Source organism: Canis lupus, chromosome 21 (genome assembly GCF_003254725.2).
Source record: "Canis lupus dingo isolate Sandy chromosome 21, ASM325472v2, whole genome shotgun sequence".
NCBI lineage: Eukaryota > Metazoa > Chordata > Mammalia > Carnivora > Canidae > Canis > Canis lupus.
Genome location: NC_064263.1, coordinates 28,254,557 through 28,269,324, shown reverse-complemented (window position 1 = coordinate 28,269,324; position 14,768 = coordinate 28,254,557). Strand labels below are relative to the sequence as shown.

The following is a 14,768-nucleotide window of genomic DNA, read 5'->3' as shown; positions in this document are numbered from 1 at the left end:
TATCAGTGAACACCACACCAAGTCAATGAAACCAGTAAAAGACAGCCAGTCCAAGTTGTTGAGTATTTATTGTGTCATATATATGACAAAAAGTTAGGTGAAACCATGTGATAAATATTAAGTTATTAGACATCCTGTGTAACCACCAAACTATAGATACATTTTAATATAATGTGCTTTGAACTGTACAGACTACTATGGATTAAAAAGAATAACACTGAGCACAGAAGGAAACCTCTCTAAGTCACCCTGGGAAAGATACCAAAAAAATGTTGAACCTAATCCTATAGAACAAAGATTCTGCCAATATAGGAATCAGAGACAGAGGCTCCAGCTAGAGACTATATCACAATGAGTGTGAGGGGTGGGGGGAAGGTGATGGATAGAACTCTTGGAGAGACTAATGTTTTAAAAGCAAGAACAGATGTCCAGTTGGGAAAATTCTGACTTTTGGCACTATTCAGATTATTGATCATCTTTGGAATTACAGAAAGGTGAAATGTTAATGATGAAAACCCCATACAATTTTGTGTGTGGCAGAGGACCAGTTCTCCATGTGAAAAATTTACTCCAAAAGCCAAACACATTAATGTAAGAAATCGTTACTTTTTGCCCTCATGGAGTCTGACACTGTACTTCATCAACCACATAGAATGGGAAAAAGGCAGGTTTATATCAAAGAACATGATGTGAAAATAAATCAACCAGCAGGTAGTACAATGAGAGAGAGGGCCTGAATCCACATCTCCTATTGTCTAACATTAGGCCATCATCATGCAACTATCCTAACAGTTGTCTTTAAATTCTTTATCTTATGTATCCTTAAAGTTATAAAATTCTTTATAATATTGTTGTACTTATTTGTAAGGTCTTAACACAAAATAAGCAAGTATGCTCACTGAAGCTCATGCCATATTTATTTTACATGTTCTCCACTCAAATTAATCTACTGAAAATTAATTTACATTAAGAGATCGAGTATATATGCTCCTATAGTAGGCTGTGTGAAATATTTTGTGGGAAAAGAAGAAATTATTATGCATTTTGATGCAAAAGTTAAAAAAATCAATCTCCACTTAATGCTTAATTCATGATCACTCAGTAACGTACCTTAGAATGATGAAGTACAATCATAAATGATAGTAGAAAAATGATGGAATTAGTTACATATACATAAGAATCAAAATCTATTGAATTTCTTATGTAATATGAGAAAGGCTATTGATGTTTATAAAGATGCCAAAATATTAATATTTAATATGATTTAAGAAATGTCTGTCTTTGTGATGAAGAAGTGATTGAGCTTCAAAAACGTGTTCATAAATTTTGTCTTCTATATAATGCTCAGACTAAACATGATTAGCTCTTGTGTTTCAATTAATATTTATCAAAAAGAAGTGAATATTAAAAATAGGATTCAGACCCTACCACCTTGAATTCAAAACTATAACTTCATATGCTTTTAAACAATGAACCTGAGAAAGCATTGACTTTAACCAAGAATATTTTTTCACTCCTTGTGGTTGTTGTTTTGTTACTGTTATTTGAAATAAAATAAAATAAAATAAAATAAAATAAAATAAAATAAAAATAAAATAAAATAAAATAAAATAAAAAATAAAATAAAATAAAATAAAATAAATAATGAGAAATCAAGATGGAATTTTAGAGTGGAAAATCTTGGACACCCTATCTCGAATCTGTTTGGTCTTCACCCCATACACTATAGGATTGAGCAAAGGAGGGACAAGCAGGTAAAGGTTGGACAGAAGAATATGAATGTAGGGTGGAATATGGAACCCAAACCTGTGTGTAAAGAAGGAGAAGAAACCAAGGAGATAAAACTCAAGGAAGACGCAAATATGGGCAATGCAGGTGTTGAAGGCTTTGAGCCTAGCTTCCCTCTGAGGCAGATTGAAGACAGTTATAAATATTCGGATGTAGGAGATTGTTATAAAAATTATGTCTAAACCAAGTATAATGAAAGCCACAAAGAGACCATAGATCTTGTTGACCCGAATGTCTTCTGCTGCCAACTTCACAATGGCCATGTGCTCACAGTATGAATGGGAGACCACAGTGGTCCGGAAGTGTTTCAGCCGACATTTGATGAGGATGAGACATGGAGCTCCAAGGAGGGCTGCTCTGAGCATCACTCCCACTCCAATTTGAGTGAGAAGTTTGTGTGTAAAGATGGTTGCGTGTCTCAGGGGATCACAGATGGCCACATAGCGGTCCAGGGCCATGGCCAGCAGAATTCCTGATTCAATGCCTTGGAAGGTATGTATGAGCCACATCTGAAAGAGACAGGCATCAAAGTATATGTCAGGCAGATGAAACCAGAAGATGCCTAGCATTTTTGGTAGGATGCAGGTGCTGAGAGCAATGTCTGTTGCTCCAAGCATTGCCAAGAAGAGATACATGGGCTCATGGAGGCTGCGTTCTGATTTGATGATGACCAGGAGCAGGGAATTCCCAAACAGAGCAATGATGTACATGGCACAGAAAGGAATTCCAATCCAGAACTGCACAGACTCCAAGCCGGGGATCCCAATCAGTGTCAGCACTGGGGGCATGAAGATTGTGCCATTGAGCTTGAACATGTTGGCTCAGAGACCCCAGGTTCAGAGCTTCTGGTTCAGTGTGGCAGTGTGTGTTGAGTGTCTGTCTTCTGTTTTCTCTTCTCAACCTAGATTCATACAATCAGAGGCTGAATGTGGTTTCAGTAGCATTTTGTCACACATACTCATATTTTGGCTGAAGTATTTAAATGGGTCCCAGAATGCAGAGATAGGCTCCCTGCATAACTTATCTTGGATTCATATTTTTTTTTTTTTTTTTTTTTTTTTTTTTTTTTTTTTTTTTTTTTTTTAATTTTTATTTATTTATGATAGTCACAGAGAGAGAGAGAGAGAGAGAGAGAGGCGCAGAGACACAGGCAGAGGGAGAAGCAGGCTCCATGCACCGGGAGCCCGACGTGGGATTCGATCCTGGGTCTCCAGGATCGCGCCCTGGGCCAAAGGCAGGCGCCAAACCGCTGCGCCACCCAGGGATCCCTTGGATTCATATTTTGTCTTCTATCTCTGTCTCCTTCCATTTCTCTCTCTCTCTTTCTCTCTCTCTCTCTCTCTGTCTCTTTCTCTCTTTCTTTCTGTCATGCATTCACACAGATACAAATGCATACTTACATATTCATACAAACATTCACTATGGAAAAAAAGATAATATTTTATTTTCAAAAAAATAGAGGAGTAAACTGATCTCAGTACTATTTTAATAAAATAAATCATAAAGTATCAAAACATGAACATAAATACTTCACATATCCTATGCAATTTTAAAGAAATAACTACATTTTTCCCATTGGAATCAGGTTTGTTTTGATTTTTATTTTATCATATTTCTAATGAGCCACAGCTCGGCTTACTCTTTGCTGCCATTCATTCCACGATGGAAGTGGTAGCACATGTTCCAAACTCCACACTTGTTGGAAATTCCTGTATTTAAGCATTAGTATAAGTCTTTGGAAGTTTATTTCCCTCCAACATACTGAAATTAGGAACAGTGTTAATATAAGATTACGTTAATTTCAATATCCCTTCACTGAATTTCTTTTTTTTTTTTTTTTGAAGAGAAAGTTCTGGGCCAGGATTGGGGTAATCAAAAAGTACAGCTACAGAAGACAATTGTATCAGAAAAAGAGACGGAACTTGTTGGACTATTATTTTCGGTTCCACTTTCACCCCAGAATATTTGGCCCTATGTTTGACAATACCATGCATCCATTCCTATGTTTCTAACCTATTACAGTTCTTGTTTAATGATAAAAAGTAGCTTTGTAGTATTTCAATAACTATTCTTGGCCACTCCTCTAAGTCATGTAATTCTGCTCTCAGAGCCTCTATCCCAAGAGGCTACACCAAAGCAAGATGAAGATGTATGGATGTTTTGACAAAATTGAGTTTTTCACTTGATAAATTTCAATGAAAATACAATGCTAAGTCTGAACATCTACTCCTTTGGAAGGATGTAAAATGCACATAAATGCAAAAGTTAGGTGGTCTCCTTCAAGGTGACGTCTGCATTGAAAAATGAATTCTTCAAACACCCCACTTCTCTGCTGCTCTAAGCATTTGCTTACCATTACTAGGTAATCCAAGATCGAAATAAATCTGGAATCACTGATATGCAGCCACTCCATCAGTTTAGATCTCAGATATGCCCAGAATCTACATGGACAGGACCACCTGTTAACTCTCTGGATTGGTCTAACTATTCTGTTCCTGACCTTTGCTATTCTCACTCACTCTTTCTTTCCTAATTAACCTGTTCAGTTACCACCTCATCGCACATTCACACACAGGCACCTCATCATCATCATCATCACCATCATCATCATCATCATCATCATCATCGTCATCTTCTGGAAAATTTGTCCAAGTAGGCACGTTTCAATTACCAGTTGATATGATGTACTGATTCTTTTTTCTCTGATGTGAGAAAAAAAAAACTTTCGGTTTCCAGGGAAACTGCTCTCTCACCTACCCATATCTAATTCTTCACACTTAAAAAAATAATAATTCTTCACACTTACTGATCCTTTCCTTTGGTATTCTCTATTAGCTGTGACAGAGCCAGAGCTGCTCTGGGACCACAACATGCAACAGTCAACACCACCTGAAGGAGGCTTTGTTGTGAGCGTGGCTTAATGCCAAAGGGAAAGCAGATTTCTACCCTGATGGGGATTTCCGGTACCCTAGCAGCCTAGAATCTTATACTTGGAAAATATCCCATAAAGCTTCAGCATTGGTTGTATGATTCCTTATGGAACACGTGGCTTTGAACATTTGGCCTCTTAGTGAGCTCTTAATTCTACCAAGAGGTGAACATCTGAAGAGTCAGTTTATATTATACAATTGTTTAGAGACAGAGAGATTGATTACATGACTAAAATCCCTTCTAGAATGCCACAATTCCATGAAGTAAAATGTTTACTTTTCATTAATTTTGGGTGTTAGCAGATTTTCTTCCATCCATAGGGTTGTGCAAAATTATTTTGGCGGGGGATGCGGGGAGCATCATGAAATCCCATTGTAAATGGTATCAAAATGCCATCTACTACATTAGTCCCTTAGTCCCTTAAGGGCTGTAAATTCAAAAGCTTATTGTTTGTGTGTTCAAAATCACCACTCACCTTTACTGACTAAGGAATACTCCAATCTCTCTGGTCATATTTCTCTCCTTCATTAATTCTCATTTTCAAGGGCCAGTAGGCCCCTGAAAACCTTCATGTGAAGCCCATATTCTCATAGATTATGGCTGCTGAAAAAAAAAAGAAAAAGATTATGGCTGCTGCCATTACTACCACTTTCTCCTTCATATTTTTCTCTTACGTTTTACTCCTGTTAGACACAGATGCTATTCCTTTGCCACCTAACATTATATCCTTGTTCCTTTAATTATCTACCCCTCTGTCGTTGAGTATCTCACAATATATTCTATAGGCACATTCCTTTTATTTATTATTCTATTCTCTTTTTCCACAGAGGAGCTTAATGCTATTGGTGAAAAATCACAATGGAAGGATCCCCATTAAAATTTTGCAGCTGTTAATTCCCAGGCTGATTTCTGGCCACTTCCATTTACATACGTCACCTCTCTTCAGCTCTATAATAACTACTCTCTTGATGGATAACAATGTTACAATGTTACAAACTCTCACTTCCTTTACTCTGCATCCCCTGCTCCAGAAATAAGGAAACCCCTTTTCTGCCAGTTACTTTTGCTAAATATGTTATGTTATGTTTGAAAATTAGCTTTGTTTTTGTTTACTAGCATTCTCCTAAAACTCGACATTTTCATCTTGCATACATTTACTCTTCCAATAAAATATGTTTCAGGTTTGTTTGTTTGTTTTTATGTTACAGGTTTAAACACATTTGTTATAATAGGTGTCATGTTGTCCTCCTATTAAGGATCTCTATCTTAATAAATAATAATAATAATAATAATCTTATTTTAATTGCCAGTATAATCCTGACATTATAACCCGTTGTATTTTTAAAATCAAATTGAGTGATTTTTCAAACCATATTATAAACCTTTGTACCTATAATGCTTGAAAGTTCATTTTTCCTGGGAAAAAATTTAAATTACAGTCTATTTAAACATAAAAATCTTTTTAGAGGACGCTTTATGCCCACTACATTCTCTTCCAAATCTACATTTTATTTTCCTTGTCAAGCCCTATCCTGCTTTTCCTCCTGTGTCACTGTACCCTCCCTTGGTTACTTTGTTTGACTCTTTGATGTTGTTGATGCCTTGACTTCCATTAATAACTGTATTCTTCTCCATGGCACTCAATATTGCCAAATCCATAGTTTTAATGACCAACTGGTTAAAATACATAAATATCACCTCTCTGAAAATCTAACATGAAAAAAATACCACACTTATTAAGCTTCCTGTTATACACTCCCATCTTGGTGAAGTTCTTTTATTTCACGGAAGAGGGAGAATTAGTGGAAGAAGTTATTTGGATTTTAGAGGTAAGTATCTTTATTTAATACAGACTTGTCAGCCATCTAGCCAACATGCCTCAATAGGTTCAGAAGTCCTATACAGAAGGCTCTCTTGTCCACAGCTGTGTATGGGTGAAAGAACCACAATTTCTCTAGAAGAAAATTGAGTAACCATCCATTCTTTCACATCCTATAGTACATTCAGTGATTACATGCTTTGGAATAGGAGATACAATTTTCATATGTGCTATTCATGTTATTGCCTACTTTCAGCGAATTGCCCTTGAAAACTTGTGGGTCACACTGAAATGCATGCTAGAATTGTGTAAACTCATTCAGGAGTCTACACCTATTTTCTTATTCTTTCCGTACTTGTATCATGTACTTTAGCTCTCCTCCTGCCCCTCCTTGTCTTTACTATCTGCAAAATACTCTCTTATTATTATTAATGCATGAACGCAAACATCACCTCCTCTGTGAAGAACTGCATGATGTTATAAGCAAAAATTAAAATTCTCCTTCTTTTATGGGGTGCCCTGGTGGCTCAGTGGCTGAGGGTCTGCCTTGGGCTCAGGGTGTGGTCCCCGAGTCCTGAGATGAGTCCTGGGATATAGTCCCACATAGGGCTCCCTGTGAGGAGCCTGCCTCTCCCTCTGCCTGTGTTTCTGCCTCTCTCTCTCTCTTTCTGTGTCTCTCATGAATAAATAAATAAATAAATATTCAATAAGCGAAACAACATTTTTCATTTATGTCCTCGACATGACTCTACTAAATACACCATAGAGGAATTAATTATTATTCCATTTAATATTATTTATTAATAATATCTGCCTAATATAAAAAGTGCACAGACACAAAACAGATGCAAATGAAATCCACTGGCCCTATTTTCAGATGTATCTATCTATCTGCATGGAGAAGAGAAGGTGGAGTTTAGGAAAACTGAAATATCAGACTAAGAAAAATGCTAAGAATCTTACCTAGAAAGAATCTAAACTGCTTCTCCTTTTATTTCAGTGTCATCTTCAAAAATTCACATTAGTCAGGATATATATGTATATATAATATATGTATATATTTGCTTTGGTTAAAGATATGAAGAGATTTACGTTGGATGAGAGGGGGAAATAACAATCAAAATGCTATCTAGACCCAGATGAACTCATTACCATTTATTTATACTCCTCATGTCCTTCATGAGATTCTGACAACTGCTCTTCTCCTTTAGCATTTCACAGGAGGCACTCCTTGTCCATAATTACAAAATGCACTTTTCCACAGTCCTCCTAGATCCTTTCTAACATTGCTCTGTGTAGATCTCAGAAGTACCTAGAAGACCACATACTCACAAGCCCCGTCCTCCAATCCTCTCACGTGCATACAAAGACACGCTAACATAGCCAAACGTGCAGTTATTTATATAAAAAAATTGTTCCCCAAGAGACTAATACAGGGCAAACATAATATCAGGGGTGGGCAATAACATGTTGCAATCCTCTTGAGGAATGTAGTTAAGAAAAATAAGAAAAATGTCAAGAGATTCTTTCTTATACAATAGAATATCTTATCATCTTTCAACGGGTTCTAAAATTGAATGCATGAATATTGGGAAGAAGAAGTAAGCATCGATTCCAGGACTCCATTTCAAGTATACTCAGGGACTCATAATTTAACTTCATGAAGCTGAAAGGGAGAAGTGGGAACTGTGGGATGTGCTACCTAAACACTTTTAGGCTACTTTTAGAAAAAAAAAGAAAAAAAAAGATACTTTTAGAACTCCAAGATAAATACTTAAGGTTTTTTTTTTTTTTCACTGCAATTAATGTTTTCTGGAAACTACCTCGGTGTCAGTTTTAACCAGTTGATGCTAGCCAACTCATCAAATACAGAATCAACTACCTAGTCTTTATAATAAGCTGGATCACAGAGGCAAAATGAATACACTGATTCATAATCCTTTTACTGCCTCAATACATGTGTCTAAAAGTATTTTACCTATAATGTCTGGAAATATTAATGGGCAGTTAAGATAGCCTTTGTTGTTTTACATAGCAAAAGCATTGGTGACCTGGGGAAGGCACCTTCTAACTATTCTGAAAGAAGGGAAACTTCCTCATAAATGTATAATACTTATTGTTGTTATTATTGTCATTACAAAATCAATCACATCATGAAATTGGGAATGCCGATTCTACCATAATTCCTTCTCGATACAAACAGTTCTGTAGAGCATACAAGTAATTTTTAATTATGTCTCTGGCTTTCTCATTGGTTGAGGGGCACTAATCTAGAGTGTGCATTCAGAGCCAATTCTAGAAAACTCTTGCATAAATATACTTCCCATTATTCATGGACATTATTTAGGACTCTTTGGGGATTATTTCCCTATCTGTGAAGTGAAGGATGTGGATTTCTTGAGTGTGAAACGTTTCATTTGCCTTCACATAACTCTCCACAACTGAGTTGCTCATGGATGCTTCACACACACACACACACATACACACACACGCTCACACACACACTGATCCTGAGTAAGAGCTTTCCATCACCAAGTGTAACAGAAATCTTCAGGGTAAAGTTATTTATTTATTTATTTATTTATTTATTTATTTATTTATTTATTTTTAGGTAAAGTTCTTTATCTTCATTGTTAAAGACAGGACTGGTTGATTTGTTTTTTTTTTTTTAATTTTATTCATTTATGATAGTCACAGAGAGAGAGAAAGAGAGAGAGAAAGAGGCTGAGACACAGGCAGAGGGAGAAGCAGGCTCCATGCACCGGGAGCCCGACGTGGGATTTGATCCCGGGTCTCCAGGATCGCGCCCTGGGCCAAAGGCAGGCGCCAAACCGCTGCGCCACCCAGGGATCCCATGCGCCACCCAGGGATCCCAAGTTTTGTTTTGTTTTTTTTTTTTTAATTTTATTCATTTATGATAGTCACAGAGAGAGAGAAAGAGAGAGAGAAAGAGGCTGAGGACAGGACTGGTTGAAATAAACAGCTTTAGATTTAAGTAAAAGCACACAAGAACACTCTACACTAGAATTATTAATTTAACAGTATTTGATTTCTAAAGGAGAAAATGTGATAAAATAAAATGACATTATAAGCTTTTGGTCAGTCTAGACTAGTGTGTAAGAAGTCCCTTCTGTTTTTGTGTGACACCATAATAGATTAATGAGTTCTATAATAACATTTCTCTCCTTTATGGAAATAATTCTTAAAGTTGTTAAAACCAGGAGGAATACTGTAGGAAGATGTAGGCAATATAGGATCAAACAAAGGTAGCAAATATGTGCTTTGAATTCAAAAGCTTTAATTTTGTGGGCATTTCTTGTCTTTCAAATGTCATCCTTTGACATTCTGCCTTTCTACATATATCAACAATCAAATCATCAATTTGTAATTTTTATAAAGTTTTAATGAATATAGTGAATTATTTAAAAACATACACATTAAACTTAGGGATCTTCCTGTATTAGTACTAAAAATTGCATCCATTTTTTTCACATATGGCTAGTATCACTTTTTATTGAGGTATGTTCATATTTTCAAATATGATCTCTTTTTATATATAGGAAAATACACTGTTCACATTCTCTCTCTTTTCTTATAATGCTATAAAATATTAAAGACCTGAAGCAGATTAAGTGTACTCCCGGTGTTTAAATATGATTTTCCCACTCCATTTAGGAAATATATTTGAGGAAATTTCAACTGCAAACTCAAAACCACGTTACTGTTATGTTGTATTGGAGGATTTCCACAAATCTGAATTTAAACAAAAATTATTTATTTAACCATGAGAGACATAGAGAGGCAGAGACACAGCAGAGGGAGAAGCAGGCTTCTCGCAAGGATTCCTATGTGGGACTTGATCACGGAAATAACAATTCCAAGCCTTCCTGCACAAGTACTTCTGTTTTTCAGGCACCCTAAAAAGTGTCAACTATGAAGAAGGGCGTCTTATGATTGTCTTATGACCATTACATCCACTTGCTAATGATCATGGGTTGGATGGATACTTCCCCACTACTAGACATTCAAATCTTGGAAAAGTGCCCTTACAAGCTGTACATGCTACCTCTTAAAAAGTAACATTCTTCTTTCTTGCTGGCTCCCTTGTATATAAACTATCTCTAACCAATTACACCTGCTTTTCTCCCTTCCTCTCAGAATTCATTTCTAGGACATTGGCACTGAAGAATCTGGTCTTGGGGGATCCACTAACAAACATATCATGAAAACCTGAACAGTTCACTGATAGATTTACTCTAACCTTCAATGACAGGGTTCATTCTACTTTTCTCCATTTTGATATTTGTAATTTACTCCCCAAGGTGAGGAACTGGCTTCCCATCCATCTATGTTTTCAGGTTCCACATCTTTGACACGCATTAAAGACTTTATAGGGTTGGTATAAGGATTAATGAACTTATCTTTATCATTGCATTTCTTTTTTTTGTTTTTTTGTTTTTTTTTAATTTTTTTCATTGCATTTCTTCAACAAAATCATATTCTAAATATACTTGTAGCAGCACTCTATTACATACAGGAAATATTAGCCAAGGTCTTTTTTCTGAATCCCTATTTACAGTTGCTAACTGGATATTTATACCAAGAAGTTCTATGTCCATCATTAAATATTTCCATAAGTTGAGGGGGTTTGTTTTGCACTTATTCCTACACTCAGATCACCCTTTAATAAAAATTTATTGTCTCATAGAGTACCACACCAAGTCACTGAGACAAGTAAAAGGGAAGTTCAAGTCATAGAGTACTTATCGTCACGTCTGCTAAGACGTTAGGAGATACTGAGTGAATAAGTATTAAATTACTAAACATCTGCTATCAGGCCCTAATTCTAAAGATACGTATCAATATAAGACAATTTGAAAACTGTACAGACTACTTTGAATCCAAGAGGAAACCATTTAAGTCCTTTTAAAAAGTTGTCAAGAAAAGTTTACATGTAGGGGCAACTGGGTGGCTCAGTGGTTGATCATCTGCCTTTGGCTCAGGTCGTAATCCTGAGGTCCTGAGTTCAAGTCCCGCATCAGACTACCAATAAGGTGCCTGCTCGTCCCTCTGCCTCTGTCTTTGCCTCTATCTCTGTGTCTCTCATGAATAAATAAATAAAATCTTAAAAAAGAGAAAAGTCTAAGTTTAATCTTGAAGGATAAATATGATTTGACCATGAAAAAAATCAAAAGCATTCTCAGTAGAGGAAACATCACAATGAGAGAAAAATAAAAAGTGGAAACACTACCATAAAAGAATAATGTACTAAAATAAAAAGGAGAAGAGTGCTTCTAGATAAAATATCAACAATTAGATATTTATACAATTAGAGAGATATACTCTCTTATAGAATTAACTTTCTTCTTGAGTTATAGTAATGGAACTGACTTTTTAAAAAATTATTTAAATTCTAGTCAGTTAACATACAATGTAATATTAGTTTCGGGTGTAGAATTTAATGATTCAACACTTCCATACAACACCAAGTGCTCATCACAAGTGCCCTCCTCCATCTCCATCACCTATTTCACCCACTCCTCCCCATACTTCTCTCTTGTTAACCATCAGTTTGTCTTGATAGTTAACAGTATGCTTTGATTAAAAATTGTTTTACTTATATATCTTAACACATGGTTTTTAAGTGCTTATTTCATATTTACTTCATCCATTGTCTTTTATCTGAATTTCCATTTCTACTTCAATTATATGATAATAACTTTATTATATAACTTTTCAGCATGCTATGTGAATATTTTGAGGAAAAAAGTAATTTTAATATATTAAAATGCATAAATTATAAATATACTTCATATTCAACTGATGATCATACAGTAAAAACTTCAGGGTCTTAATGATAAAGAGGATACTGAGTGTGATCATTAACATTAACATACATGATTTTATTCAATATATGATAAGTTATAATACATTACACTGACATTTCTTATGCAATGGCCTCAATGTCACTTGGTTTTTTAAACAGAGACTAAAATAGTAACAATTTAGTTGTGCTTTTAAGAATTGCCCTTTACTGGGGCACCAGAGTGGCACAGTTGGTTGAGGATCAGACTCTTGGTTTCTCCTCAGGTCTTGATCTCAGTGTCCTGAGATTAAGCCCTAGGCAAGCTCTATGCTCATTAGGGAGTCTGCTGGAGATTCCACCCCTCCCCACTCGTGCTTGCAGGTGCACACTCTTTTTCTTGCACCTTGCCTAAAATAAACAAAAAATATTAAAAAGAGAAGAAATGCACTTTACTAAAAGCTAATGTAACTACAAAAAGCTTCCTAATTTCTTCCTTTCATGTCTCCTATTGACTAAATGTGTGTTCCAAACAATTCTGTATGCATTAAATGTTGAAATTGTTTAAATGAAAATCGGAGTCTACAGATGCCTGGGCGGCTCAGCATTTGAATGTCTGCCTTTGATTCAGGAAGTGATCCTGGGGTCCTGGGATTGAGTCCCACATCAGGCTCCTTGCAGGGACCCTGATTCTCCCTCTGCCTATGTCTCTGCCTCGCTCTTTGTGTGTCTCTCATTAATAAATAAATAAAAATTTTAAAAAATAAAATCAAAATCAGGGCCTGTCTCCAATATAAAACCTAGAACTGTATCTTTCAACAGCACAATGGAACTTCAGAAAGCACGAAATCTGATCTCAAACTACTATTTCTCAAATTGAATTTTTATTATTTGAAAAAACGTAAATGAGAAGTCAAAATGGATCTGTAGAGTGTAAAATCTTGGACACTCGATCTCGAATCTGTTTGGTCTTCACCCCATATACCCAAGATTATCCTGGAGCATCTTCCAATGCCATAAAGCAAAAAGTCACACACACACACACACACACACACACATACAGTGAGGGGTAAGCCAAAAAGGAACAAAAGCATCCAATGGTCAGGATGAAACAGCATGAGCAATAAAATAAAGTAATATTGGATTATACTCAAATTATGACAAAGATACCCATAAATCCATACTGATATAAATAAATGATTAAAGAAATTAATAAGTAGGGAGAATAAATCAATTGCTTTGTAAAAAAAATTCTAAATAATTTACTAAATTATGTATCTATTCCGTCCTCAAGGAGAAGGAACATAAATCCCTACTCCTTAAGTGTGGTCTAATTAGAGCAATTTTCCTTCCAAAAGCACAGTATGAAATGGTAATTAAACTGAAGAAACCTGACAAATACTATCTCAGATAAGTAATTATGCTCAATATACACAGTTAATCAATTATGTTGATAATATGCACACTTGATACGTAATCAAAATGAGAATTTAACATCTATGATTTTCCTCCCCAAAGCATGTAATTCCAATCTAATCATTACATAACATCAGATAACTTCCAATGGAAGAGATTCCTATGGAATACCTGAATGGCACTCTTCAATGTTCAATGTTGTCAAGGTCATTAGAAACAAGGAAAGTTTTAAAAAATTATAACCAAGAGAAGCTTACAGAGACTTGACAACTAAATGCAATGTGTCATCCAGGATGGGATCTTTTAGGAAATAAAGGAAGTTAGGGAAAAATTAAGAAACTATAATAAAATATGGACTTTAGTAAATCATATGTATCAACATTGATTCATGAACTATAACACATATTAATGAAAGAAAACAATGATAAGGAAAACTGGGTAGGGGGTCTATGGGAACTCTCAGTAACTAGATATTCAAGTTTTTGTGAAACCAATCATTTGGATTTAAAAAAATGTTTAAATTTGCATTCCAATACAAACTTAAACATTCATCTTAATGCTCAGATGAATGTAAGTCAGAAAATAATTGAATGGTGATGACAATTAAAATGATAAAGATGATGAGTTGGAGGAGCAAGATTACTGAAATTAGAAGACAAAAAAGAAATTAGTTCACGATCCTTGGAATTATCAACTTTATGAATTAATTTATTGTTTTTAAAGAACACAAAGGAAATATTTTAATCAGAGGTTAACTATTTAAATTTACTTGTGTTTTTAAGAAATTTCCTCACTGAAATATTGAACTAAACTAAATTAAATTAAACTAAAGATTGACTAAACCAGAAGCAAATCTGCATGTTTTCTGCCTTTTATGTCATCTACTAATAAGTTGATTCTGTGTACATAAATACTAATGGTTTAAATAGGAATGAGAGCCTGTCTCCAATGTAAAATCTAGAACTGTATCTTTCAGCAGCATAAATGAACTTGAGAAAGCACAAAACCTGA

The 14,768-nt window shown here is 35.3% G+C and overlaps 1 protein-coding gene across 1 annotated transcript; it reads right to left on the bottom strand.

Annotated features, from left to right (window-relative positions):
* Nucleotides 1-1,652: 1,652 nt before the first annotated feature.
* Nucleotides 1,653-2,603, bottom strand: LOC112667880 (olfactory receptor 52A5-like). Its single transcript, XM_025459938.1, has one exon. The coding sequence runs from the start codon at nucleotides 2,601-2,603 to the stop codon at nucleotides 1,653-1,655; it is 951 nt and encodes a 316-aa protein (XP_025315723.1).
* Between the last annotated feature and the right edge of the window lie 12,165 nt (nucleotides 2,604-14,768).

What these genes read in the sequence shown, in the direction of transcription:
- LOC112667880 (XM_025459938.1), bottom strand. Translation starts at nt 2,603, where the DNA reads ATGTTCAAGCTCAATGGCACAATCTTCATGCCCCCAGTGCTGACACTG.